This window comes from Anas platyrhynchos, chromosome 21 (genome assembly GCF_047663525.1).
Source record: "Anas platyrhynchos isolate ZD024472 breed Pekin duck chromosome 21, IASCAAS_PekinDuck_T2T, whole genome shotgun sequence".
NCBI classification, from domain to species: Eukaryota; Metazoa; Chordata; class Aves; order Anseriformes; family Anatidae; genus Anas; species Anas platyrhynchos.
The window spans coordinates 17,253,100-17,280,351 of NC_092607.1; the positions used below are offsets into that span (position 1 = coordinate 17,253,100).

At 56.5% G+C, this 27,252-nt stretch overlaps 1 protein-coding gene across 2 annotated transcripts; it reads left to right on the top strand.

Moving 5' to 3' along the window:
• The first annotated feature begins 3,751 nt into the window (after positions 1-3,751).
• Positions 3,752-26,914, top strand: HELZ2 (helicase with zinc finger 2). Of its 2 annotated transcripts, none has more exons than XM_038166099.2 (20): positions 3,752-3,954; positions 8,819-9,956; positions 10,039-10,222; positions 10,586-10,693; positions 11,189-11,706; positions 12,064-12,696; positions 13,711-14,494; positions 14,929-15,004; positions 16,282-19,789; positions 20,609-20,694; positions 21,088-21,222; positions 21,458-21,625; positions 21,873-22,014; positions 22,496-22,612; positions 23,181-23,373; positions 24,139-24,273; positions 24,539-24,757; positions 25,046-25,202; positions 25,607-25,774; positions 26,284-26,914. In XM_038166099.2, exons 2-20 carry the CDS (start codon positions 8,956-8,958, stop codon positions 26,418-26,420), a joined length of 8,469 nt encoding a protein of 2,822 aa, XP_038022027.2. In that variant the 5' UTR covers positions 3,752-3,954; positions 8,819-8,955; the 3' UTR covers positions 26,421-26,914. The 2 variants fall into 2 exon arrangements, with proteins under 2 accessions (XP_038022027.2, XP_071882360.1); XM_072026259.1 differs by lacking the exon at positions 3,752-3,954 and adding an exon at positions 4,658-4,795.
• Positions 26,915-27,252: the final 338 nt, after the last annotated feature.

Genomic DNA, 27,252 nt, shown 5'->3' on the forward strand with positions numbered 1-27,252 from the left:
CACCAGCCTTAATTTTCAGGTGATAACGCAGCGGGCAGCTGGTTAGTTGTGCCGAGCCCTTTCTGCTTTCGTTGCTCTTGGGGTGTTACGCTGGGACGGGCCACGTGCCGCACTGTGTGTGTGGCACGGCTCCAGCTCTGCTCGGTGCCCCGTGTGCTCTGCCCGATAGCAGCGAGCTCACCGAGCTGTTTGCAGGAGTTAGGGCAGGCGACCGTGAGGAGGAGTTGCTCATCCCTCCGCGGTATCAGCTTCTGTTCACTTTCAGCTGAGCCTGAACCCGGGGCCGCAGCTCCAGGAGCTGCCACGTCCCTCCTAATCAGAGGCTTTTCCCTTCCAAGGCTGCCTGTCATTAAGGTAGGGCACTAATTGCTTTCTGGCTATCTTTGTACTTGGGACAGCCCCAGCGTGTCACACCAGAGAGGAACGGAGAGGTGCAATAACCCTTGGCTTCTCCTGCCCATGTGGCACGGGGCCAGGGTGCAGCAGGATGAGGGTCCTGCAGCCACCGCTGCCTTTCACGATCCCATGGGCTTGGGGACGTGGTTTGAAGGGGTCAGCTCGGGGTGTTGGAAAGGGAGAAACTGGGGGGGCAGCGAGCCTTGGGCATCGTCCCCAGGAGAACAGTCCACGACCCTGTTCTCGGCGAGGTGTGTGCCCGTCCTGCAGCAGCAGAGCCCCATCCCCAAAAGGGGAAGGCTGCCTCGTCTGGGGTTCTGCTGTAAAATCAGCTCAAGCCAAACCTCCAAAGAGCCCCCCTGTAACAGAAAGAGAGCTCAGAGCGCAGCCAGCCCTGCCTGGCTGAGCCTGCCACGGTCTGCCCAGGCTGTGGCATCTTGCAGGGGAATTGTTGGGGTTTTGCTGTTTCCTCGCTGGCGATAACGCCTGGGGGAGTGCCTGGAGCTCGCCACGTGCTGGGCAGTGACAGCCAAGCGCTGCGGGGAGGCAACAGGAGTCGTGCCCACAGGCAGCGCAGCCCCCCTGGGATGGGGACTGATCCTTTCTCGCAGCAGCAGAGCCCCATCCCCAAAAGCTCTCGCTGCCGGGAGCCCCTTGGTGTCCCCCCTCCCTGCCAAGAGGGGTTGCAGGCATCCGGGGGCTTTGCGCAGCTGAGGCTTGGAACATGGCTTGGGCAGGGCCCTGGTGAGCTGCGATAGGGCTGGGTTTGGGACTTGAGAAGTAGAAGCAAGGGCCTCTGCTGCAGTCCCTGCCTCCTGCCCTCGCCTTTGGGCTCTTCATCACGGCTGGGGGGGGGGCTCTGGGGCTGCTCCAGGGTTCCTGTGCCCCAAAAGCGCACCATGGGGGTGAATCTCAGGGAGCAGCCCCCCCACCAGCTGGGCAGAGCCACGCGCTCTGCCAGCCCCACGCTGCCGGTGCTGCGCTCCCCATCCCCGCTGGGTGCTCGGTCACGTCCCCTTCCCTGCCTGGGTGTTTTTGGGGGGGAGCCACCCTGGGGGCTGCGCTGCTGCAGGAGCTCAGGGCTCGCCTCCGGGGCCGACCTCCCCAAGGGCTGTGGGTGACCCACGCACGGTCCCTGGGTCTTTTTCTCCTCCTGGTGTGAGCGCACAGAGCTGAGCCAGCTCCTGCCCAGCTCCTGGGGGACCCCCGAGCCCCTCCGCAGTCCCCAAGCACCTCCGTGCTGCCGCAGGAGCTGCCAGCTCAGGAGATGCTCCAGCCCCACAGAGACCCCCCCAAGGCTGGAGCTTGGCCCCCAGCAGCTGCAATGAGCACAAAAGCAGCGAGCCTGGTGCAGGCGGGAGGCTCCTGGCTGTGTGTGGGGGCTGTGGATGAGCCAATTCCTCCCCCCCAGCAGCTTCCCCTGGAAGCGCTGCGGAGCTGCTGAGAGGAACGGAAAGCGAAAGTCGGGGCTTGCGGCTGGGTTTGTTTGTCTGAAATCAGCAAACGCTTGGTTTCGCTCTCCCCTCGCCCTCTCCCTGCTGATGCGGTGACGCAGTTTCGCGCTCCCTCCCCTCCGCCGGGCTGATGTTAGGTAACAGCCAAACGCCGGCTGCTCCTCTGGGGTTCTGCTGCTTTTCCATCCCCTCTTTATGCAAGCCGAGCAGGACCAGAAGCTTTGTGAGGCACTGAAACCCGCTTTCTCCTTGCCGTGGCTCCCGGAGCTGCGGCTCTGTGGATCTCACCTGTAAAATCAGCTCAAGCCAAACCTCCAAAGAGCCCCCCTGTAACAGAAAGAGAGCTCAGAGCACAGCCAGCCCTGCCTGAGGGCCGCCCAGGCTGTGGCATCTTGCAGGGGAATTGTTGGGGTTTTGCTGTTTCCTCGCTGGCGATAACGCCTGGGGGAGTGCCCGGAGCTCGCCACGTGCCGGGTAGTGACAGCCAAGTGCTGCGGGGAGGCAGAGGAGTCGTGCCCACGGGCAGCGCAGCCCCCCTGGGATGGGGACTGATCCTTTCTCAGCTCCCAGGGCTCTCTTCTGCTGCCACCTGAGCCCTGCTCTTTGCTGGGGATGCGCAGAGCAGAGCCTGGCCCCGTAGCTGTGGCCCCACTGCCAGCAGCAATCGCGCCGTGGGTCTGGTGGTGACTGGGTTTTGGCACACGGACGAGGCATCTCCGCTGCCCACGGGTGGCCAGCTGACCCCAGGACCTGCTGCTTGGGTAAGGATCTCTCCACTGCCCCCATCCCCAGTGTGAGAGTCTCTTTCCTCTGGGTGCTGTGGGGTTGGGGCTCCTGGCCAGGCTGGGGCTCCCTCCAAGGCACCCCGGGTGCGACCACACAAGGCCAGAAAGCAGAAAGCACAGCTCCTCCTCCTCCTCCACCTCCTCCTTCTCCTTCCCGTGTTGACAAACACTCCAGAAAACAGCCTCTGCCCCTCCTTCTCCATCTGCTCTGCCGCCAGTGCGGCGGGCTGGCTGTGGGCTCCTTTGCATTTCCAGCTCCTGCTTGTTTGAGGGAGCTCCCCTCTTCCCCTCACCATGGAGAGCTTGCATCTGGGCACCTGCGTGGCACCAGCTGCAGCGCAGGCACCGGGCACGATGCGCAGCCCGTGACGGCCGGCTTTAACACCACCGCTGCCATCTCTGAGCCTCGCCCTCCCATGCCCGCAATCTTTTACAGCCCCTCACTTTTTGGGTGTGCTCGTTCTGCCCAGCTGCTTTCCAGAACTTGCTGGGTGTTGGCACAGAGATCATTTTATTAGCTGGGGAAGCCGGGGCTGGGGCTTGGCCACGTTGTCCTGCGTGCACCAGCCGCTGTGCGTGCCGGTGCGCCCTGAAGCCTCTTGCCCAGGCTGGTGAGGCTGGGGGGGGGCTGTCTTTGGGGCAGCCTCCTGGGGGACCCCTCGTGGCCTTTCCATGGGGTCTGTGTGGTTTTGGGGTGTCAGCAGGGTCAGCAGGGCAGGCTGTGCTCGCCGGTTACCCGTGCAGGCTGCTGCTGACTTTTGGCAGCACCCAATTGTGCAGTGGGAGGATGAAACCGCAGCTGGGTTGGGGACGTCCTGAGCTGCTTTGGCTCAGCTGGGCGAGCTGCGAGGGAGCTGGGAAGGGGCAAAACTAGGATGGGGAAGGCTGGGAAGCCAAGCAGCCCTTGAACTGCAGGTGCTGAGGTCCAGGTGATGGTGCCCTGGGCTCTTGCTGCCCCGGGTGCTGGCGCAGCCACCGCGTTGCACAGAGCCAACGATCCCATCCTCAGCTCCGAGCGCGCTCGCTTCTGGGGCTGGATTCTTTTTTTGGCTCGAGGTTGAACTTCCTGTGGCTGGGTGCACCTCACCAGGCAGGGAAAGGAATGGAAAATGAAACTGCCGGGATGATGAACAGAAAGGAAACGAACGAGCCCTGCCCCTCCCGGAAGCCCTTTAAAAACAGAGGCCGTCGGGTTCCCTCCCGGCAAACCTTCGCCGGGCTGGGGACCGGGGCCACCCCTGCACGACCCCCGCCACGACCCCCTCCTTTCCTTCGCTGTTTGCCGGAGCCGGCGGGGCGCGGAGCGGCTGCTGGACCCGGTGAGCAGCGGCCGGGGCAACCGGGGGAGAGGGGGGGCTGGCGGCCGGGAGCAGCCCCCGGGGTGCAGGAGAAGGGACGGGGGGGCTTTGACAAGGGGACGGGGACCGGGACCGGGAGCCGGACACACAGACAGACAGACGGACAGACACACAGACACAGCAGCCCGGTTCCCGGGGGTGCAGAGGGAGCGGAGCCGGGCAGGGCGCTCCCCTCCTGTTCGGTGTCCCGTGCAGGCAGCGCCTTGCGGTACCCCCCCCGGTGCCTGTGCATCCCCCCCCGGTGCCTGTGCGTAACCCCCGGTGCCTGTGCATGCCCTCCCGGTGCCGGTGCATCCCCCCCCGGTGCTTGTGCATGAACCCCGGTGCCGGTGCATCCCCCCCCGGTGCTTGTGCATGAACCCCGGTGCCGGTGCATGCCCTCCCGGTGCTTGTGTGTAACCCCCGGTACTTGTGCATGCCCCCCCGGTGCTTGTGCATGCTCCCCGGTACCGGTGCATTACCCCCGGTGCCGGTGCATCCCCCCCCGGTGCTTGTGCATGCACCCCCGGTGCCGGTACATCCTTCCCCGGTGCCGGCGCATCCCCCCCCGGGTGCCGCCGGCTCCCCGCGCCCCGCTGCCTCCGGGCGCCGCCGGCTCCCCCCGCTCCGGTGCCGGTGCCGGCTCCCCCCCGGTGCCGGCGGGAGGGGCGGGGCGGGGCGGCCGTGATGCAATTTCCGCGAAGTCCGGCCCCTCTTTGAATGCGGGGAGGCCCCAGAAACGAAACCACCGGCGGTGGCGGGGAGCCCCGAGCGCAGGGCGGCCGCCCCGGGCTCCCCCCCACCATCCCCGGCCGCGGCAGCGGTGAGAGCGACGCTGGGTTGGGGGCAGCGGGGGCTCTGCGGGGTGCCCCGGGGTGCTGCGGGATGCTGGGGGGCACCCCGGGGTGCTGGGGGTGCCGGGGGGGGCACGGGGTGCGCTGGGTGCTGCGGGATCCCTTTGGCACGCAGCGCGGGGCTGGGTGCGCGCTGGGGAGATGGCGGGCGCAGGGGGGCCCTGGGGTGCTCCGGGGGTGTTCGTGGGGGCGATGCAGGGTGCGCAGCCCCCCCCTCCAGCCCCCCGAGCTCGCAGCATCTCCCTGCCCGTGCGGGAGCCCCGGCGGAGAGGAGGGGATGGTGGTCAAGGTGCGGCTTTTGGGGTGCAAAGTCCTGGCCGGGGGTGGCAGGGAGCAGCCGGGCGGGCAGGGGCGCGCTGCGTCCCCCCCACCCCCGGCAGCAGCCCCCCGGTTCCTCTTCATTGAGCTTCGGGGATGTGGTCTGCAGCTCGTGGTGAACTTTTCCTGTTTGGGTAAGGCAAACGCGGTGGCTGTGGCTGCAGATGCCGAGGGCTCCGTGCAACCGTGCACCGGCGTGCGAGGGGCTGTGCGCACCCCGGGGGCTCCCCCCTGGGTGGGGGGAGCGTGCCGGCCCTCCATCCCCCCGGCTCTTTGGGACGCGGAGGGAATTGGCGTGGTGAAAGCGGCCGGGAAAAGGAGATTTGCAGCTACAGAAGTTGGATTTGCTCAGGAGGGAAGTTCAGGGGAGAGGGCAGCCCGCTGTCGCTGCGAGGATAAGCTCAGGTGGATGGGGAAGCGAGCGGCACAGAGCAGCACCCGTGGGGCAGCACCGGTGCAAACCCTTCCTGGCAGCCCGGCTGTGCCACCCACTTGTGGGGTGCTTGGAGATGCTGCACGGATCTCGCCCTGCTCCTTGGAGCATCCTCAGCTGTGAGAAGACAAAGTCCTGGGGTGCCCAAACCTTGGCTGGGACGGATGACCGGGGTGCAGGACCAGAGTCCCCCGAGGCGCGCATGTCCACTGGCAGTGGGGAGATGCAGGGGGCAGTCCTGGCACTCTGAGCCACCCTGCTTGCTGCGACCGAGGGGCACTTGGCTCACGCCAGTGTGATGGGTTGCCTAATTTCCTGTCAATAATTAATTGAGGCGAGATCTGACAAAAAAGCCGCCCTCCTCCCCCAGCTCTGCTCCGGGTGCGAGCAGGACCAGCGGCGCGGGTACGCCGAGCGTTCCTCTGCTGCAGCCAGGCAGGCGGCCGCGCTTCTGCTCGCCATGCCCAGGGAAATGTGATTACCCCGCGCGTCAGCACAGCCCTGCGAGGCGGCTGCCGAGGGCAGGAGATGATGCTCGGATGCAGCGAGCCCTAGCCCTGACCCAAAGTGTTTGTCTTCCTGAGCATGGAGGAAATGTTTTTGGCGAGGCGGTGGCGTGCTTCGCTTTGGTTTTCAGAGGTCAGAGCGGTGCTGGGCAGAGGGTGCTCGTGGAGCTGAGGGTACGAGGAATTGGAAGAGGAGCAGATGCTCCTGGTGGAGCTGGGCTCCAGAGCAGGCGTGTACCAGTCCATGCCATTCGAGCGACTCGTTTTGCCCATCAGCGGGTTGCAAGTGGCTTTAAACCCCAGTTTGTGCTTTTCGGGGCTCGTGCAAGGAAGGGGGGTTTGGAAAATGTACAAAATCCGACTTGCAAATTGCGGTCTGTGGCTCGCAGGTATCTGTTCCTCCTGATCAGCTGCCACCATCCTCGAGGCCACATGGATTTTGCCCTGCTGACATCAGAGCTTTATTGTCAGCAGGAAGGCTGGTTTGTGGGGCAGTTTCCTTGAACTTCCTTGTGCCACACATCCCTCCTCCACCAGCTTTTGGATTTCAAAAGCTCCTGTTGCGTTTTTTCTTTTCTCCTCCTCCCTGTTCTGCTGTAAGGTGGTCGTGGAGATGAAAAAGCTTTGAATTGGCTTTAATGCTGGTGATCCACGGAGACTTTAAGAGGGGGATGCACTTCCCTTTCCTCTTCCCTCCTACTTACAGACCCAGACAGGGAGCTTGTTCCAAGAGCTTGCTGAAAATCAAACACTTTGTTAAAAAAATAAACAGCAGCAGAATTGACCCTTTAAAGCCAGAATATTCCCTCGTGGCTTTTTTTAAGCTGGGATGTCCTGCCTTTGGCATGAATTCCAGTAACGCCCCGGCTTCCCCGTGTGCTAGTTATTAGTAGTTCCTAAACTGCTTCACGGAGCGGGTCGGTGTCGGAGTCGTTGCAGCGCTGCAGGACCTCGTCCTGCTCCCTGCTGGGCTCAGCTGCTGGGGGCGTGCTGGGAGTGGGGAGCTGCGCTCCTCCTGCGCTGCCCTGACCGAGCTGAGAGCCAGCGATCAGGTTTCAGCCGCTCGATTTTGTGTTACTGAGCTCTTTTGGAGTTCTCGCCCGTGACCGAGTCTCCTCCATGCCAGATGTTGCACAAAGCCTGGACGCGAGCGCTTCGCCCCCCCCGAGGATTTGCTTCCAGAGGAAGGAAGGTGAAACTGCTATCAGAGGGAAACCAAAGTGGGCCAAAAGCCACGGATGTTAGCCTTGATCCCGGCACGCTCAGGAACGCGCTCCTGACCAGCTCCCATGCTCGCCAGACCCTTTTGGGGCGGGGAGCTTTGCAGTTTAGGGAAACAGCAAGTGGCAGCGGTGCACGGAGCTGGGCTTGCTGCCAGACCTGGGGAGATAAACAGGGCTCGTGTGTATCCGCGGGGCGTGTGCCCAGCCCGATGCGTGGCGGAGAGGTAGGAGGAGGTGATTTATTCCTGCTGGCACGCGGATGTGATGCTGGTTGCTCCCTGATGGTGCACGGTGATGCTCTGGTCGCTGCCGTCCCCGCTTGGTGTTTTGCTGCCCGCAGTCCCAGCCCAAGAGGCAGCACCAGCACCCAGCTGGCTGCACCTCGCTGTTCCTCATCCCCTTCACCCAGAGGGAGGCAAAGGAATCTCAGTGGAAAGGATTTAAGCAGAAGCAGCACAAAGTTTGAGCCCTGCTCTGCTGTTTGTCGGACCTCAGCCGTAAATACAGTCCTTCCCCTGCTCCTTCGTGGCTGTGGGTTGGGTTCCCGAGGCAGACGCTCAGCACGAGGCTGGTGGCTCTGCTTGGCAGCGCACCCTGTGCCCCGAGCATCGCAACCCAGCCAGCCCCGGCGCCTGCACACACCCCGAAACCCCACAGCAGCATTTCCAGGGATGCTCCCTGCCCCTGGTTACCCAGGAAACTGCTCGCAGATGCTCTCGCCCATGGCACGGGGACGGCTCGGAGCAGTGAGTCACCGTCCCCGCATCTGGAGCCGGATGTTTACGGGACGAGATGCCCGGCGGGCTCCCCGCTCCAGTATGCCCAGCAAGCAGCTCCTGGCCTTGGCTGCTGGAGCCAGGGAGGAAGGAGGGCGGTCGTTGTGTTGATTAATCCCAATTAATCTCGTGCGCCACGGGAAGGAGGGCTGGGGGCAAGGCCGGGGGTTCTGCTGCTTGGCACGGTGGTGGGGCTGCACTGCCGTGCCCCAGCATGACCCAGGGGGGAGAGAGCAGGGAAAAAAAAGAGAAAGCTGGAGGGAGGAAGCGGAGATGGGGGAGGTGTTGGGAGAGGGAAGAGGAAGTCAGATTGCTGGGCTCTGCTTTGGGAGGTCAGTGGCCGCTGCAGGGACCCTTCCAAGCCGAGCTGTGCCGTGCCATCCACCCTTTGGGACAGCCTCTGCCACAAGCAGCTCCCCTGCCCTGTGCAGGACAGGATGAAGGTCTGCAGCCTGCAGCACGCTGAGGATTGCGCTCAGCCTCCTGGTGCCCTGCAGCTCAGCAGCCTCCCCTTATGGGATGTGGTCCTCCGGGACCCACTCAGCCACCGAGCAAGTCGGGAGCAGACCCCAAACGTTTGGGTGCTGGGGGCGAGCATGGCTCTGGCTGAGTTTTGCTGCAGGCTGAGGCTCCTGGCTAGTCGCAGGAGGCTTTGTTTTGATGCCTCAGCTCACGTGCAGCAGAGAGACCAGCTAATGCTTCTTGCTAAGTCACTCGTTGCTTGTTTCTTTGTCAGGCTCTGGGAACTCGCACCGATGGCCGGCAGGTACGTAGCGAGCTAGGACACAGCGGCTCCATGGCACCTCCTCCGCCCCGCATCGCTTTTTAGGAACTTCCCTGGGGTCACCTCGCTCCGCACAGCCACCGCTGACAATGCCCACGGCGAACGGCCCCGCGGTGCCGCTGGGCACCCTCCAGCAGCACGTGGAGCTGCTCCTGGTGTGCTCCAAGTGCAGCGTGAAGGAGAACGAGATCACCTACCAGCTGCGGCAGGTGGAGCACAAGTGCATGTACGAGATCCTCCTGGCCCGCTGCCGAAGCCGGCACAGCACAGCCTGGAGGAAGATATCGAGGCGGCCAGGATTCCCCAACCCAGCCCGCTACGCCGTCTGCAGGTACTACAGGGTGGGCTTGGGCTGCAGCAAGCACGGGAACCAGTGCACGTTCGCCTGGAGCCCGGAGGAGGCCGTGGTGTGGAACTTCGAGAAGGAGCAGCAGCTGGAGAGGCGGCAGCTGAAGGCGGCGGTGCTGCAGGCGCAGCTGGGGGGCTGCTCTGACGCTCACCTCCCCGCCACGGCCACAGCCGCCAGCGAGATCCTGAGCGAGTTTGGGGGGCAGTTCCAGGAGATCTGCAAGAAGTGCTTCTTCGGCTGCCCGCAGCGCATCTCGGCGGGCGGCCAGGCGTGGCTCTGCGAGTTCCACCGCAAATGGGACCCGCTGCTGGTGCACGTGGTGTCCGACAGCCGGCTGAAGAAGCAGTACATCGCCATCCGCCCCTGCCCCGAGTTCATTCCGGTCCTCAACTACTGCTACTTCGTCTCCAAGGGGCAGCCCTGCCGGCACAGCATACAGCGGTGCCAATTCGCGCACAGCGACGTGGAGATGGCTGTCTGGCAGGCCGAGAGGGAGCAGGGCCTGCTGCGCTCCGACCTGCTGCTGGCAGCGGGGCTGTGTGCCGAAAACGGCAAGCCGGCGGCACCCGCGCCGGTGAGCTTCTACTGCCGGGTCTGCCTGGTGACTGTCAGCTCGCAGGAGAGCTTCGAGGACCACTGCTCCTCCGTTGAGCACATGCAGATGCTCTCGGTCGACACCTCCGTCCAGTGGGTCCACCGTGCGCCACCGCTCGGGCTGAAGAACTTCACGCTGTGCAGCAGGTAAGGGGCCGCGCCGGCACCGGGGCAGGGTGGCCGTGGGCAGCGGGCACGGGCAGCACCTGGGACGGCTCTCTCCCGACAGAGCGGAGCTGTGCGAAATGGGGAGCAGGTGCACCAAGGCGCACTCTGTGGAGGAGCTGCAGGAGTGGAACCAGAGGGTGAAGGTTGCCGCCAAGAAAAAGAAGCAGGCCATGAAGGAAGGGCTTTTGTCCTACCAGGACCGGCTGATTGCTGAGTATCGGGCGTGCTCCAACGAGGTGTTGATTGTAAGTTGTGGGCGGCAGGGTGGGAGCATTAGTTTATGGTAGCCCGGTGTGTTTTCTGAGCTTGGGAAGGGAGCCCACGGCCTCGAACAGTCTCATCGCCAGAGGTGATGCAGAGAGGGATCATAAAATCATTCAGGTTGGAAAAGACCTCTAAGATCAAGTCCAACCGTTGTAGCATCCCTGTTTCTTCTCCCCTTTTGAGGCAGCCTGAGCACCTGAGCTTGCTCCAGGTACCTGACCGCGCTGCTCTGCCCTGGGACATTTTGTTTCCCAAGGGTGCTGCACGGGAACACTGAGCAGCAGTGCTGGAGCCTGTCCCTGGGTTATTGCCTTCATCCCCATCTTCTTATGCCTCTCCTGCAGATGTCTGAGTACGTCGAGGGCGTTACGGTTGTGTGTCCACAGCCCCTGCACGTGGAGTCAGAGGACAAGCGGTTTAAACACCAGTGGAAGTTCAGGGTCCACTCCAAGGTAAGCCCACCTCCGTGTAACAGAAGGCTGAGAGCCTGCCCACCCCTGCAGGAGGCTCTCGGCTCCACGACAGGGATCTGGGGGTGTCCGAGAGAGGATGTGCATCGGGTATTTGGCAGTGGCTGTGCAGCCACCGTGTCTCCTGCAGCAGGGCTGGTGTGCACCTGGCTGCTCTCAGCGCCTCCTGCTTCTCATCACAAATAACGACGTTCAGCCACCTTCCTGCCCTGAATTTTGTGTGGGCACTGGGAGCAAGAGGCCAGGTCTAATTCCCCTCTGCCAAGCTTACAGCAGACACTCTATAAAACTGCGACCTGAGGTTCTTAAAAGCTTAAAGAAATCGCTCTGGGGTTGCACGAGGAATAAGCTCCTTTCAGGAGAATTTCAGGAACACTGGGTCCAGGGTGGCACTCGGCTCCTGCAGCAGCTTTCGGTAGCACCTCAAGCTCATGCCTTGGGTCTCCCTCACCATATTCCTTTCTCCTCACTCGGCAGATGCCCCTGCAGCACGTGGCGCTGCTGAAACGGGATCCAGGAGCCAACTTCTACCTCTCGGGGAACGGGCTGGCACGGGGACTCCACTACCTCCGCGGGGAGCACGTGGCCACGCTGCCCACCTCGCCGCCCACGGCGCTGGTGGAGGTCTCCATGGAGTGCTGCACGCTGGGCGTCTTTGAGCAGTGGGTGGTGTTCGACTTCGGCAGCCGCCCCGTCCTCCTGCAGAAGATCAAGGTGAAGGTTGGCCGGAGGGATGGCCCCCAGCACGTCCCTGCCGCCACCAGCCGCCCCGTCGACTTCGTGCGGTGGGACCGAGGCAACCGGATCATCGTTCACAGCGTGCCAAGGACGAGCGAAGACATGGATCTGCTGGCCAAATACAAACCTGCGGCGCTCTCGCTGGACTACCGGCCTGAGGGCGGTGTGAACGCTGCCATCACCCGGCTCAACTACCGTGAGAGGATGCACAGCTTCCTCTTCTGCGAGGAAGAAGCCGAACAGGCTCTGATTGCCAAGTAAGTGCCAGGCGTGGAGCCAAACGGGTTCCTCCTAGCTGTGGACCGTGCACCCATTGCTAGCCCCGTCCTTGGGGCCGTGCTGCTGGTGAAGTCCCTGTCTCTTCTGGGTTGGGTCCTCGGGCTCCTGTGAAACCCTCCAAAAAAAAAAAAAGGAAAGCGAGAGGGCTTGCTGGGCAGTGATACGAGGGGAAGGGCTGTGTCGTGTCCCGTGGCTGTGGATCGGCTCAAAGCACGGTTCCTGTCCCTGTGCTCAGGGTGTAGGTGACAATCCCCTCTTTGCAGAGGGGAGGGCAGTTGCTAATGAAGTAAGTGACGAGTTGGTTCTCTGTTAATTCGGGTCTTTCCTCCTTTCAGACTCAGCCTGCGGGTCCTCATCTCGCTGAGCAACATGATCGAAAACCTCTCCGTGGGGATGGAGTTTGCCCCGCCTGGTGAGCTGTTTGCTAAAGTGCCTACCCCGTATAACCTCTCGCCGGACACAGATGAGGGGTATCTGCTGAACAGGTCCGTGCCCACCGCTTTCCTGGCACTCGACCCACCTGTAGACAATCGGGTTTACGAGGTTGGCGTGTACAATAAAGCCACCACGGAGAACACTATCTGGCTACTGATACCAAAGAGTTGCTGCTCAGAGCTGAACTTGAAGCCAAAAACCTCCCTCAACGTGGAGATCCAGTTCCAAATTGACCAGCTGCTGTTTCGGCAGTGGCATCAGGCTGTCGACAACCTGCTGGATGAGAGGCTGGTCCTACCTGATGTCGCCAGTTGCACTATCCCCTACTGCCTCAGACAACCCCGGGAAGGGAACAGCAAACAGAAACTGGCCATCTCCTTCATCACTGGCCAGGTAACCAGCAGCCGGCAGGTCCCCCCTCTTCTCATCTACGGACCTTTCGGCACGGGGAAGACATTCACGTTGGCCATGGCCACCCTGGAGATCATCAGGCAGCCCAACACGCGGGTGCTGATCTGCACCCACACCAACAGGTTAGCAGGGGACGAGGGAAAAGGCAGCCAGAGTCGTGGGTCAGGCTCCTGCACTGGGCCAGTGCTTGCCTCGTGTGATGAGAGGGAGCCAGAGTCCACGAGAGGGAGCTGAGCTGGCCTTTTTTAAGTATGCGTCTCAATTACTTGTTTAAATAAATAATTCATTTGCGTTTAATATGTCTTAAACTGCTCTGGCACTCCTGCTAGGAAGAAGCCTGGCACGGGTGGAAGTGTTGGCGGAAGAGGTAGCACATTCCTGCTCCATTATCAAGTGGGGATGGAGAGAGCAGTATTTCTAGCCTTGAACGTGTACTGGAAGAAATGGAGTGGAGCCCTTGAAGGCTCTATGCATATGTCATTGTTTTGACTTTTCCATGGGGAGTTTGGGGAAAGGGAAATGCAGGATCTGGTCTGACTGCTGTTGAGTCTGCCTCCAGAGAATCCAGGCCAAGCTTGTTAAAATTAGCGCAGTTATGCTGAGAGGTGTCCACGTCCAATCCTGCAGGCTGTTACTGCCTTAGTTTGCAATGTATAATAAATGTATGACTTCTAATCTTAGCCTGTTTCAGGCTGCCTGCTCGCCCTGAAACTACTTTTTGTGCAGATCTTGCATCATCCGCCTGGGCTGGGGATGCCGGGAGGTCAGCAGAGGAGAGGTGTACCAGCTCACGGCTGTGTGATTTGGTTCCAGGGAGAAGCAGGGCCACGGATTTAGCTGGGCACGTTGCATTTGAAATGATTTCTCCGTATCAGCATTGATTGATGCCTTGGTCTCGTGTATCAGATCATACTTTAAACCATATTCTCAAAATATGCTTGGACTTGGTGGCTGAGTAAACACCGACTTCTTTGCACGTACATGGTTATCTCTTGTGAAGGGTGTGTTGTCAGCCACAGCTTGGGGAGGGTTTGGCTGCTGGTGGGTGGGTGATAAGAGAAGACTGGGATAATGGTCACAGCACTGGGAGCACCACTTACAGTCCCTTGATAGTTTCCACCTTTGTTCCCCTCCAGCGCTGCTGACATCTACATCCGGGAGTATTTCCACAACTACGTGATCAACGGGCGTCTGCAGGATGTTCCCCTGAGGATTATATCCACTGACCGGCCCGTCACCATGACCGACCCCATTGTTCAGAAGTATTGCTGCCTCTCTGAAAACCAGCGCTCCTTCCGGCACCCCACACAGACAGATCTCAACAGGCACCGCATAATTATTACCACCTCCACGTTATCCAAGAAGTTGAAGGTCGCCCCGGGTCACTTCACCCACATCATGATCGATGAGGCCGCTCAGATGCTGGAATGTGAAGCTTTGATTCCACTCTCGTATGCCACTCTCGGCACCCGGATCGTCCTCGCTGGGGACCACATGCAGATAACCCCAAAGCTGTTCTGTGTTGGGGAGGCACAGTCCGCGGATCACACCATGTTGAACAGACTCTTTAAGTTTTACCAGAAAGAGAAGCACGACGTGGCCATGAAGAGCAGGATCATCTTCAATGAGAATTATCGTTCTACTGCAGGCATAATTGAGTTTGTGTCCAAGCACTTCTACGTTGGCAAAGGCAATGCTATCCGCGCCAGTGGGAACATTCCCCCCCACCCCGAAATCTACCCGCTCGTGTTCTGCCATGTTCCTGGTGTGGCCGAAAAGGATATGTCCTTGATTTCGTGGCAGAATGCTTCCGAGATAACACAAGTGACTGAGAAAGTGGAGGAGATTTATTGGAGGTGGCCAGATGAGTGGGGTGCCCGAGATCTGAGGAAGATCTGTGTGGTCTCCCACGGTGCACAGGTATGTAGGCAAAGCACGCTTTCCCTAGCTGGAGGAGTGTGTATGAGCTGCTGACTACTCCCTAAACCCTTCCTAATAAACGCTGGGCTCTGCTTATGATAAACCCATCTCTTGTGTTAGCAAAGAGGGGGAACCTGGGGTCTTGCATGCCACCACTTTTTAATCGAGGTGCTCTCTGTGTAAAGCAGTGTGCAGTGGGTGGCTGATGCCTCGTGGTGGGCTGCTTTAGTCGAAGATGTCTTTCAGCTCCCTCTAAGCGGGTTAACTGGAGGGCAGACTGGGAGCACTGGCTGAAGTCAGCCCAGGATGTGAGATGGCTGTTGAGTAACCTTGTTGGGGAACCAGCAGCTGAGAAGGGTGAGGGACCTTGGAGTTGGGGGAGCACGTTCCTGAGCTGAAACTGGGCTCAGTTATGCCTCTTTGTTCCTTACCAGGTTTCTGTAATACGGCAAGCGCTGAGGAAGAAGCAACTACAAGAAGTGATGGTGGAAAACTATGAAAACTTGCCAGGTATGTGCCCTTTGCAATAGTTGAATAATGTGTGGTTGTGTTTTGAGGTCTCCTGCGTGCTAGGGAGGACTTTTCCAGTCACATCTGTGGACAGGAGAGTCGATCACAGCTACTGCCACTGTGTAATGAGCAGGGGGAAGAGATGCTGGGTGGTGAGAAGAAAACATCTTGACATTGTCCTCCTTGCTAAAATGCCCAGGGCTGAGCTGATGGAGCAAGTGGGTTTTATGGGCACTTCCCCATGGCTGGTGGGCAGGGTGGTTTGCCTTTCCTTGCTGTGCCTGCTATACAGCATTTGTGTGCATCTCTCACACCAGATAACCAGGCTCTCTAAAGCTCACTCAGTGAGTGCCCATGCATGCATTTCCCTGCAAGATACCCAGGGTGGTCTCATGGCAAAATACCCTCTGGGAAAATGCCTGGGGTGCTTTCAGGCAGAGCTCCCTGCTCTTCCCCATGCGGCCCACATGGCGCTGACTAGGAGGGAGCTCCTGGAAATCCTCTGGCTGATTGCCATCCCCGTCTGGTTGGTAATTCTTGGAGTTCACCCTTGCCTTCGTGAATACGATTTCACACTGAATTAAATCTGCACCCAACTGTCAAGTCGTTTCAAACATAGGGATGTTGCTTGGTGGGAGGGTGGAGCCCCTGGAAGTGCCATCCCAGAGACGTCAGCACGTGTGAATCGCGTGAAGGAAGCCCCACGTGCCAGCAGGGGAGGCCAGGAGTAGAAGGGAATTGAAACTAACGTGCCCCGTGGGTACCCACTGCAGCCAAAACTGCAGAGCACTTTGCTGAAGGAGGAGGCCGCTGCTCTGGATGATGACAGAGATAGGGCTGTTTTTGTTCTCCAGTTTATGACTCATCCATGTTTTTAATATTATTATTATTATTTTTTACTGTACAGCTGGGACTCCTCGTGGTGAGAATTAACCAACCCCTGGGGTGTGTTTCTGCTCTCCACACCCTTTCTTTACATTCTCTTCCCAGCTCCGAAATCACCAGGGTGCCTCTTGCTGTTTGTTATTTGTCATGCCATCAGCCGGCAGTGCTGTCCTTGAGGGTAGAGGGACACTTGTCAAGGGTCACTGTCCTCATCCCCACCAAGCCCACAGGGCTGCTTCTGTGCTCTGCCATTTTGTCTCCACACCGCCCTTCCCTCCCTGGTGTGTGGGTGGTGGTGACCGGCGGCGTCCATCCCAGCTCGTGCCTGGAGGCCGTCGCGATCCCCGAGAGCGTTCCCTTGAGTGATTTGTGCCTTGTCCCCTCTGGTGCAGGGCGGGAGTTCCGAGTCATCATCATCAGCACCGTCCACACCAGCGAGAGCCTGCGCATCTCGGCCTCCCACAACCACGAGTTCTTCAACGAAGCCCGAGTGCTCAACACCATCATGACCAGGGCTCAGTCGCAGGTCATTGCGGTGGGGGATGCGGTGGCCTTGTGCTCCCACGGCCAGTGCAGCAAGGTGTGGAAGCGCTTCATCCAGGAGTGCATCGAGAATAAGAGCGCCTTCCCGGAGGACCTGACGATGGCGCAGATCAAGCAGGCCGCGTATGACAACGAGAGCTGGAGAAGGAGCCCACAACAGGACGACGAGGACAGTGACACGGACTCCGGGAGCTCTGAGGCCGACAGCCTGAATCCCGACGATCCCATCCTCCAGGAGCTCTTAGATGAGAGCAAGAACATGCTGGTGACGGTGTCCGAAGAAGGGCTGCTGAATGTGAAGCCTGAGACTTCAAACCGGTGCGAAGATAGGCAGGAGTACGTCAGCTTCTCCTCTCAGGTGATGCAGAAATATCTGCGCACGGACCCCAACGTGTACAAGAGGTGCGAGCTGGTCAAAGAAGGGTTTGACAGGGCTTCTGCCATCACCCTCAATGACTCTCCTGCCATGACCATTCAGATCAAAGGCAGGGTTCACTGCGGGACGGCCTTCACTGGCGACGAAGTGCTCGTGGAAATCCTGAAGGACAGCACGGATGACAGCAGCGGCCTCCGCCCGCAGGGGAAGGTGGTGGGCATCCTGAAGCGTGCGGAGAGCCAACGGACCTTCATCTGCAGGATGGATGAGTTTGACCCCCGGGTGATGATACCCATTGATCCCACCGTCACCAAAATATTTGTCCCAGGCCTGAAAGAGAAACCCAACGTCATTCCCATCCGCAGGTTTGTTAATAGGAAGTACAGGGTGGTCAGCTGCGAGAAGATCAGCCAGGACACAAGGAGACGCCAAGTCTTCTGTGTCCAGATTATCTCCTGGCGGGAAGGTTTTTACTACCCTTTGGGGATAGTAACTGCGATTTTGCGTGTGGCCTTGACTTTGGAAGAAAGCTTAAAGATCCTCAACTTGGAGTATGCCTTAGAGAGGCAATACCCAGATGATGTTACCAGGGAGCTTTCCGAATACACCTCCAGCAAACCAAACCTCGCCAAGGAGAATCTGAGGGACTGTCGGAGTTACCTGACCTTCACTGTTGACCCTGAAGGTGCTAAGGATTTGGACGATGCTGTCAGCGTCAGGGATCTTGGACATCAATACGAGATTGGGATCCACATCGCGGATGTGGCTGGCATCATTCCCAAAGACAGCGCCTTGGACCTGGAAGCGAAGAGGCGCGGTGTCACCTACTACCCCCCTGACCAGGAGCCTGTGTGCATGTTCCCACCCTGCATCAGTGAAGACATCTGCAGCCTCCTGCCACAGAAAGAGCGCCGTGCGATCTCCTTGTTCATCACCATAGAAAAGGAGACCGACATGGTGACGAAGGGAATCTTCGCCCTCTCTGTGATCCAGTCAGACAGGCAGCTGACCTACAGCGAGGCAGAGCTCTGCATTAAGAAGCACTACAAGGGAGGTGGGGATGCCCTTTGTTTCGATACCCTGGAGGACTGCATAGCTGTGGCTTATCACTTCTCCAGGATCCACCGCAAGTTTCGGCTGCAGGAGGATTGTTTCTATGACCAGCTGGATGAGGAAAGCTCCCCAGGTAACAGGGGCTCCCATCAGATGATAGAGGAGTTCATGATCATGTTCAACAGCTTCGTGGCTGAGTTCCTCACCAACCAGGAGAACACCAGAAACGTCACTCCTCTCCGGTGTCAGAGCGAGCCAAGCTCTCAGCAGCTTTCAGTCATGAAAGACAAGTACAGCCATATCATCCCTTTGTCTCTCCATCTCTCACACCACCTGAAATTTGCATCTCCTAATCCAGAGTCCCCTAAAAATGTACAATTCAGTCTCCTGGCCCCGATCTGGGAGCATTTACAGTCAGCTGCACATCAATGTAACCTCCATAAGATGCTAGACCTTATCGTTACTGATGACATCCACCCAAAGCTGGCCCCTGTGGTCCTGGAGTTCAGGAGACTGCTCAGCCGCTCCTATTTCAGTCGCTCCAACTCCACTGTCCTGTCGAAAATGGGCCACTACTCCCTGCATGTTGACTCGTACACCTGGGCTTCCTCTCCCATCCGCCGGTACATGGACGTCGTGATCCAGCGGCACCTTCATTCTGTCCTCCGCAAGAAGCCCGTCACCTATTCTTCTGATGACATCGAGTTTCTCTGTCACGACTTCAACAGGAAGAATTCCAAGGCGATGATTTACGATAAGAGAGCCCGCTCCATGCAGATGGCCACCCAGCTGAAGAGCCAAGTCCTGCAGAAGATGGCCTTCGTGGTGGATATCGAAGGGATGGACAGGTACTTTAAAGCCCTGTTTCCACTGAATAAAGAGAGTCTTCCAGATCCGCAGGTAATCAGCTACAGGGCTCTTCAGCTGATAGAGCAGCCCATGTTCATGCAGAAGCAGAAGAGTGTTAGGCTGACATGGAAGAGGAGGATGTATTCTGTGGAGACAATGAAGGAACACAGACTGCAGATAGGCACTCTCCACGACCATAGCATCGCCCTCTTCGAGACCCAGATGTGGCAGGACATGCTCACGGCCATCAGAAGTGAGAATTTTGAGAGCCTGGCCACTCTTCTGCAGAAGAGCAGGAAGCTCTACAAGCGGCAGGTGGGCTGGGTAAGGAAGAGCGAGTGCTCACACTACGCGGAGATCACCCTGGAGCTGAGCGCTGGCGACACGCTGCAGTTCCAGCTCACCACGGACGTCTTTCGGGGCTTCCTGGTGCCCTTCGTGCAGCTGTGGTGCGTGGCACCGGGTTTCGACGTCTGTCTGCAGCACACGGAGAAGCCTATCGACTGCTTCTCTGCGTACGCCACCCTGCCGTCCAAAGACAAGTACAAGCACACGGCGGAGTACAGCAAGGTGTGGATGCCGATGAGTGCCATGGAGTCTGCTTCGTGTGCTGTGGCTGAGAATGACTCTATTGTCATCCACGATGTCAAAATCACCTGGGCAAAGCAAAGGACGAGCAAAGGGCAGCTGCAAGGGACTTTCTGCCTAAACAAAAGCTTTTTGGATGAGTGCTCCATTGAGGTGGACTTTAACCACTGTTACCTGTGCATTCGCCTAAGTGGGCTGAAGGTTAGGAGCCTTGAAAACGATGAGGAATGCCTTAGCCATGGCCTCCAGAACATGTCTTTGAATAACAAGGACAAATCAGAAAACAAACTTGTGGTCGATCCGGACACGTACACTTGGGTGGCTCATGGGGTCACCGAGGAGTTCAACGACAACCAGAAGTCAGACAGGACTGGTCTGAATACTTTGAATTTTTACATCAACTATATGTCCATGGAGAACGTCCCCGCAGAAATCTCACAGCCTTCTGCCAGCTTCACAGTGGAGCTCATACCCAAGATGCTGCCAGACATGTAAGTGTGCTTTGTGCTCATGCTCTCGTTAGCCTGCCAGTGCAGCGTAATGGTTTCCCAGGGGACCCCTTGCTAGACTCAAGCAGGCTTTGCTTTGCCCAAAAATCTGTCATTGCTCAGCTCCTACCGGCCATGCCCTTGGGCCCTTGCCATTTGGTGGGAGTGGTGGCATTTCTCCCACCTGTCCTCCAGGTGGTTCCTTGCTGGTGGACCTCGAGGATGGGGCTGGGGAGGTAGAGGAAGGGTGCCATGGTGAGGTTTCACTGAACATCTGTTTCTTACGTTCCTGAATTGCTGCAATATGTGTCATAAAAGGCAGCGTGAAGCACTGGATCAGGGTTTGTTGAGCAAACATGTGCTCCCTGATGTTCCAGTCATCCTCCTGTGTTGCTGTGAAGCATGACCTGCACTTACCAAAGCACAGCTGATGTCCCGGTTGCCCTTCTCTGTTCACAGTGCAGACTGCTAATTGCATCTGTGACTGCTGTAGCTTTTCCAGGGCAGAATGTGCTTCCTTGTTTGTTGTAAATTTTAGGAAAAATTGAAAGTTAATCCAATAAAATGGAGTTGGGACATAATAAAGTTGAGTTGGGACAGAAGTTGTGCTCCTCGCTCTCAACATATTTGCGGGCTCAGCTCTTCAGAGAGGCACAAAAAGCAGAATAGGACTTGTATGAAAATTGTTTTAAGTTCTTTGTGAGAGGATTTAATGCAACACCAAAGGAGAAAGAATAAACAAGACAGTTGTACAAAGCTGTGTTACTGTCTTTACTACTTTATGCTGCACTTCACTCACTCTTATTTTTCCTTGTCTGACAGACGGAAAGAAAACGCAATTTGGAGGCTCCAGCATGCCTCCGAACTTGCTAAAAGCATCGCTTTAGGCCATGAACCTCCAAAAAAAGGTAGGTGCAAATATTCTCCTTTGCCTACGTGCTTCTAGCCAGGCTGGTGACCTGGCAGCCTCTGCAGGCCCCTTCCATGGGGATCCTGCTGCCAAAGCAGGAGGTTTCCCTGCCAAGGGGAGGGAAGAGCTGCTAGCCCGGTGGCGTGTAGGTGGTGTTGGTGCAGGCTGTCCTGCTGGAGTGGGTGCAGCCTGGATTTTATCCCCAGGGCTCACAGAGAAGCCTCAGGGGCAGAGCCTCTTGGCGTGGGACAAGGGTTACATTTGGGCGGTCTTGTTGCTGGGCTGTGATTGCTTGGTACTTGCCGCAGTCGCTTGGTACCTCCTGTTGAATTGCTTGTGTGCTCCCTCCAGTAACCTTCTCTAAACTTGTTCTCTTGTCTCTTTGCTATAGCAGTGACAAAGTCCAAACTCCTGCAGCAAAAATCCTTTGATCTCCCTGGCAGCAAGAGGAAGCTCAACGACAGTCAGAGACAAGCTATTCTAAATGCTTTAAAAAAACCCTTCACGCTCATCCAAGGCCCACCAGGTAGGGCAGTGGGGACAGCACGTGTACACGGTCACCTTGGCGTTGGGACCTTGTCTGTCACTTTCCATGGGGCCCTCAGTGAGACAGGCAAAGGTCACACAGGTTGGCAGTGCCTAGGGCTGTTCAGGGCAGTCCCGTTGGTCCTTGAATTTTTTCAGGGCTGGTCATTTGGATACTGATCTAGAGCAAGGGTGTCCCGGTTAAAGTGTTCTGAGCAGCATTCTTGTCTTTCTAGGTACAGGGAAAACTGTTGTTGGAAGTCACATTGTCTACTGGTTCCATAAGCTGAATGAGGAGACCAGCAAGAATGAACAAGTGCCTCCCTCTGATAAAAACAAGCCCCAAAAGAGAAAGTGCATCTTGTACTGTGGCCCGTCCAACAAGTCCGTTGATGTTGTTGCTGGTAATTATCTGCTCTAAGCCCTTGAAGTATCTCATACCGGTGGAAGGGAAAGGCTGTGAGCAGGAGGCTAGGAGAGACAGAAAATGGGGTCTGGTCCTCACAGAAGACTCCTCACTGCGGGGTGAGGACCAGTAACGGTGGGGTTGATGAGCGAGGGGTGGGGAGAAGGAAGGGGTTTTGCACGGTGAACGCTGGGTTTCTCAGCATCATCTGGCGCTGTCTGAGCAGGCTTGTTCTCCTTCCCCAGAGATGCTGCTGAAGATGAAGGACCTGAAACCACTGAGAGTTTATGGGGAGGCCATAGAGACACTGGAATACCCGTACCCAGGGAGCAACCGGCACCTCTCCCGCAAAGCCTTGCGGGATGCAAAATCAAAGCCTGAGCTCAGGTAGGACGACGTGGCCCCCCAGGCTGTGCGAGCGCTGGGGAGTGGTGCTTGCTGAACCCATAAAGCTGAACAAGCCAGAGCAAACGTGGGTTCCACTACACTGCTGCCGAGCAGCACTAATGACCTGCTTTGTACTTATTTTTTTTCAACTAAGGGTTTATAGTCTAACATAGCACCTAATTGAGAAACCCCAGTGATTGAAAACATCCTACATTTTTTCATCTCTCTTTTTTTTTTTTTTTTTTGAACTGCCCTAAACATCTCAGACGTCATTCCTGCTTGCAGCTGTTAACAGGCGGTTGCTATATTTTGTGTCCTCAAGGGTGAACTAAGTGTCAGGTCTATAAAGATGGAGAAGTCTGGCTTTGACTTCTTTAGCTAATGTGACTTCTCCATGTAGACATGTGTGGTGTGCTGCACTGGAGAAGAAATTGCTTGGGTCTCTGTGGGGAAGATATTTATGTATTGTCTCTTTATTCAGGGAGATAATCCTGCATCATCGAATCCGACGGCCACAAAACCCTTTCTGGCAAGTTATCTGTAGCTTTGACACTCGAGTGAAGGAAGGAAAGGAGATAACAGAAGCCGAAATAAAGAGGTGAGTAGAAAGAGACCTTGGTGAGAGATGTCTGAGTCTGCCCATGTGCCACCACCACCTGAAGTATCACAGTGCAGAAAGCTTTTTCCCTGGGAGAAGAGGTTTGGGCTGTGGTTTTGAGGCCTCAGCTGATGCAAGCTGGTAGAGCTCTGTGAAAGTCAGCAATTTTGCCTTGCCTCACGCAAACCAAGATCAGGTAAAAACATTTAAAAAGGTGAATAAGCTGTGCATTTAGAATGATAATAAACAGTGATTAGCTCAGGGTTAGTGCTACGGGGCAGAGCCTCAGCATCACTTCTGCTCAGTGCTGTAGGCCTTCTGGTCTGAACGTCACAGTATGTCTGTGACACCTGCATCCTACACCCTGAGCCTCTGCCCTGTTGAATTCAGAACAAAATGCATTTTCTGCTCTCTGTCCCAAGCCCTTTTTAGGGAACATGAGTTCTTTCTGGGGAGGAAAATAGAGCCAGAGGCATTTAGGAAAGTATAGCCTCTGCCTGGTTCCTGCTTGGGAACCTGGAGATGTTTCTCCTGTCCATAACCTGGTATCTTCTTCATTGACCATCAGCTACAAACGTGACTTGACAGAAGCTCGTAAATACGAACTGGAGCGCCACGATGTCATCCTGTGCACGTGCTCCGCCGCGTCTTCCAACTCCCTGGAGGACCTCAATGTCAAGCAGATACTCATCGACGAGTGTGCCATGTCCACAGAGCCTGAGACCCTCATCCCCTTGGTCAGCCATCCGCGTGCCGAGAAGGTGAGTTCCTTCCAAAGACCTGTCTCTAGGATAGCTGCTCAGAGCTCTTGAGTCTCTACACATCTTCTACCTCTTACCACAGTGCTCGTCCAAGTCTGACCAGTTTTTAAGGTTGTTCTCGGTAGTATCTGTGGTGGCGTACCAATTTTTCAGCCTCGAGGCAGTCTTTTCCTCTGGTGTGCAACTCTGCCAGCTATAATTAAAGTCTTGAGGCACAGAGAGGTACACAAAGTGCATGAGGATGCTCAGCAGGCACATGAGCTATGTTATCTGTTTGTGTCACTTAAAGCAGACTCATTAAGACCTGCTGTAGGCATGAAAGTTACAGTGGAGAACTATTGCATCTACTTGCTGCTCTGCTGGATCAGCTCAGCTCCCTGTCTTCAGTTACACCCATATGGTCTCCTCTGAATTTGCACTCTGCTTTCTGTAGGGGAAAATACGTGGTGTGGATGTGGCTTTGGTGCTTCGTTGCAGAGTGGGCATCACTGCCACCAAAATACGTGCTGACCTGGGTACAACGTGTCAGTGTGACAAGAAGCATGGAGCAGACTTGCTATGTGACAACTTTCTCCTGCCAGATGGGAGCTAGGCTCTGCAGTATCTGGGTCAGGATCGTTATATAACACCCAGCACGGTCCCTGATCGAGGTTGCTGTAACTCTAACATAAATAAATAGCAAGAGATGCCTGAATACAAATAGCCTTACACAGAGCTGATGGCCTTCACCACCCTCCCAGCTGAGGTGTCCATTCTTTGTTCCAGGTTGTTTTGCTTGGGGATCACAAACAGCTGCGGCCTGTGGTCAACAATGATTTCTGCAAGTCTCTTGGCATGGAGACATCGCTTTTTGAGCGCTACCGGGAACAGGCGTGGATGCTGGATACGCAGTACCGCATGGTGAGCTTTTCCTCAGGTTGATTGTCTTTATTCTGTAACAGAAAATGTTGCTGTCAGTGTCTGTTCCAAGCCACCAGGAAACATATTCCCCATTTCTCTTCCTAGTAACAAGTCAGGTACTCACCCAGCACCAGCTCTAGCACGCTGGCATCACAGATGAAACCTACCTAAAATGATGCTGCCGGTTGAGAAGTTCTTTGTTTTAATTTGTTCACCTCAGTTTTTCTCTCTCTTTTTTTTTTTTTTTTTTTTTTTTTTCTGCCAGCACAAAAACATCTGTGAGTTCCCATCCCAGGAGTTTTATGACCATCGGCTGAAAACGTGCCCCCAGCTTCAACACAAACACAGCGTTTTCTACCACAAAAACAACTACTGCTGCCCGATCATCTTCGGGCACGTAGAGGGGAAGGAGCAGAGCCTCGTGATCTCTACCGAGGAAGGAAACGAGAACTCCAAAGCTAACCCAGAAGAAGTGGAGCAGGCGGTGAGCGGGGTGCTGGGGAATTGCTGGAGTTGCAGAAGGGAGGATGTTGTGTTGGGGTGGGTGGTATGGGGACTGCGGAAGGAAGGTTACATTGAGTGATGAGACAGGACGAAGATCAGCAGGGTGCAGTTCCTCTTTGGGTCTACAGCGTGCTGGCCGTGCTGTTCCTGGCCAGAGGCAGTTGTGTGGGACCATGACCCAGGCACCATCACTGCCCTTGGGGCAGCCTTCTTGAGGCCTACTGCCTCTGGCCGCCTTCCCAGGTGAGCAGGACCCCGTTCTCCCCAGGTGAGGCTGGCGAAGCAGCTGACACTAGATGGCACCATCCATCCGGAGAGCATCGCCATCCTCAGCCCCTACAACGCCCAGGCATCCGAAATCAACAAGCGCCTCCTGAAAGAGGGCATCCGCGGCGTGACCGTCTGCACCATCATGAAGAGTCAAGGTGAGGCTAGGAGGGCGGCTTGGGTTGCTCCTCTCCTCTCCTGAGGACAAAAACAACTTCTCGGAGATAAATCTGATAGCAGGGTTGGTTCAGCCCTGCGGGAAGCAACCCTGGGCCTGGATTCCGAGTGATTTGGAATTAGGATAAACCTTTTGGAGTGCCCAGGTAGGGTGAGGCTGGTGAAGATAGGAAGGGTTTATCTGGAGGATGCCTGAAGGGGGTGTCAAAGAACTGCTGCAGCAAGTGCTCCTTAGAAAGCAACAGCTGGGAATTGGATGGCTTCCAACACTGGAGGAATCCAGACTGTGGCTGACAGTTTTGTGGGTCTTGCTGTAGAGAAATGAGTGTGTTATGGGGTGGCCAGATGCTTCCTTCTAAACAGTGTGGTCGTCCGTGTTTTCTAGGAAGCGAATGGAGGTACGTGATCCTGTCGACTGTGCGCTCCTGCCCTCGATCTGAGATTGACAGGAAGCCCACGAAGAGCTGGCAGAAGAAGCACCTGGGGTTTGTTACCGACCCAAACCAGGTCAATGTCGCCATCACCCGAGCTCAGGAAGGACTCTGCATTTTAGGTGGGTAAGCTGGGAGCGTGCTCCAGCCTGCAGGGGAACGGGGTGCTTTGGAGAAAGGGATGGAGGTCTGCACTTGTACAACTGATGGGCTTGCTTTATTCTTTTGCCCTTCAGACTGTCTGTGATTTTGTGATTTTTATCTGGGCAATCTGCACAAAGCAGAGAGCATGTGTGGCTCATGTGCAGCATGTATATTCTCTCTTTAGTTTGGACCATGTTGTTGCCATCACTTGCATCTTAGAGCTCTCTCCTGGCAGAATTTTGCTTCTGTTTCCTACTACTTGTGCGGACGTAGGCTGTGATGTGTAGGAAAGCTGCTCGCAAATGTGGCAGCACTGAAAAAGGAGCTGTGGTTTCACAGAGCTCTGGCTGAACAGAATATCCCTGCAAGCTACCCAGCACCATCAGGCTAGCAATGTTAGGCCACAGTGTCTCTGACCGGTCTGTGATGGTGTCGTATGAGCCTCTTCTGGCTACTAACCTCTTGCCTCCCATCCCTGTGCCAACAGGGAACCAGTACCTCCTGGAGTGCAACCCTTTGTGGAGGAGACTGCTTCAGCATTACATGAAGCGTAACTGCTATACCACAGCCCAGGAGATTCTTGTCAGGAAGTCGTCAGCCTTGCGCCGGATGGTTTTGTCTTAATGCGCTCGTCCGTCTCCACCAAAACTGTGCTACGCGTGCCTTGGGAAGGACGCAAATCTTTCCATTATTTGAACATGAACCATTGAGCCAAATGCACCGGGGGAGCCTGCGTCTTTCCCTGCACATTGACAGCTCAGCCTCAGTGTGAGCTTTGGTGTCTTTTCTTTTTATATTACTGCAACGTTGGACAGGAATTTTCAGCTCTAGCAAACCAAAAAGCACTTGGAAGTGGGTAGGTGGGCGTGTGACTTTATTAGTGATATTTTTTTTAAATGAAAGATGCTCAGTGGAGCCACCATCCTATCTGTCAGTGCAGCTGTGCTTTGGGGACCAAATACACGGCCCTTTCACTGCAGGTGGAATAACTGCACGTGGCAGATCTGCACAGCAAACTGAATTGCCATATGGGACCAAAGCTTCTGAGTAGTACCACTCATTGTAAAATGAAGTCCAGGGAATTTTTAAGGCTTTTTTTTTTTTTTTTTTTTTTTTTTCTTCAAAGCAGAAAAACAATGTTTTGCTTGTTTCTGTTTTTAAGCGAAGAAAGAAAGCAAAAAGAGAACCATGTACCATGCTGTCTAGCCAAAATGCTGTTCTCTGAGCTTGTAAATACCACGGAGCCAAGGCCAAGCTGATTTTGTAAATAGATTTTACTTATTCTTTGTACAAAGGAGGTTGTCCTCACCTGTATAAAGTTAATGAAAACCAAGGACTGCTCCTACCAGGAAATGTTGGAATTTTTAAAGGTATTTTAAACCGTTCTGAGTTTTATTTGAAATCTCCTCCTGTAAAGGCACCCCCCATCTTTCCTACTCTCTATTTTTTAAAGCTG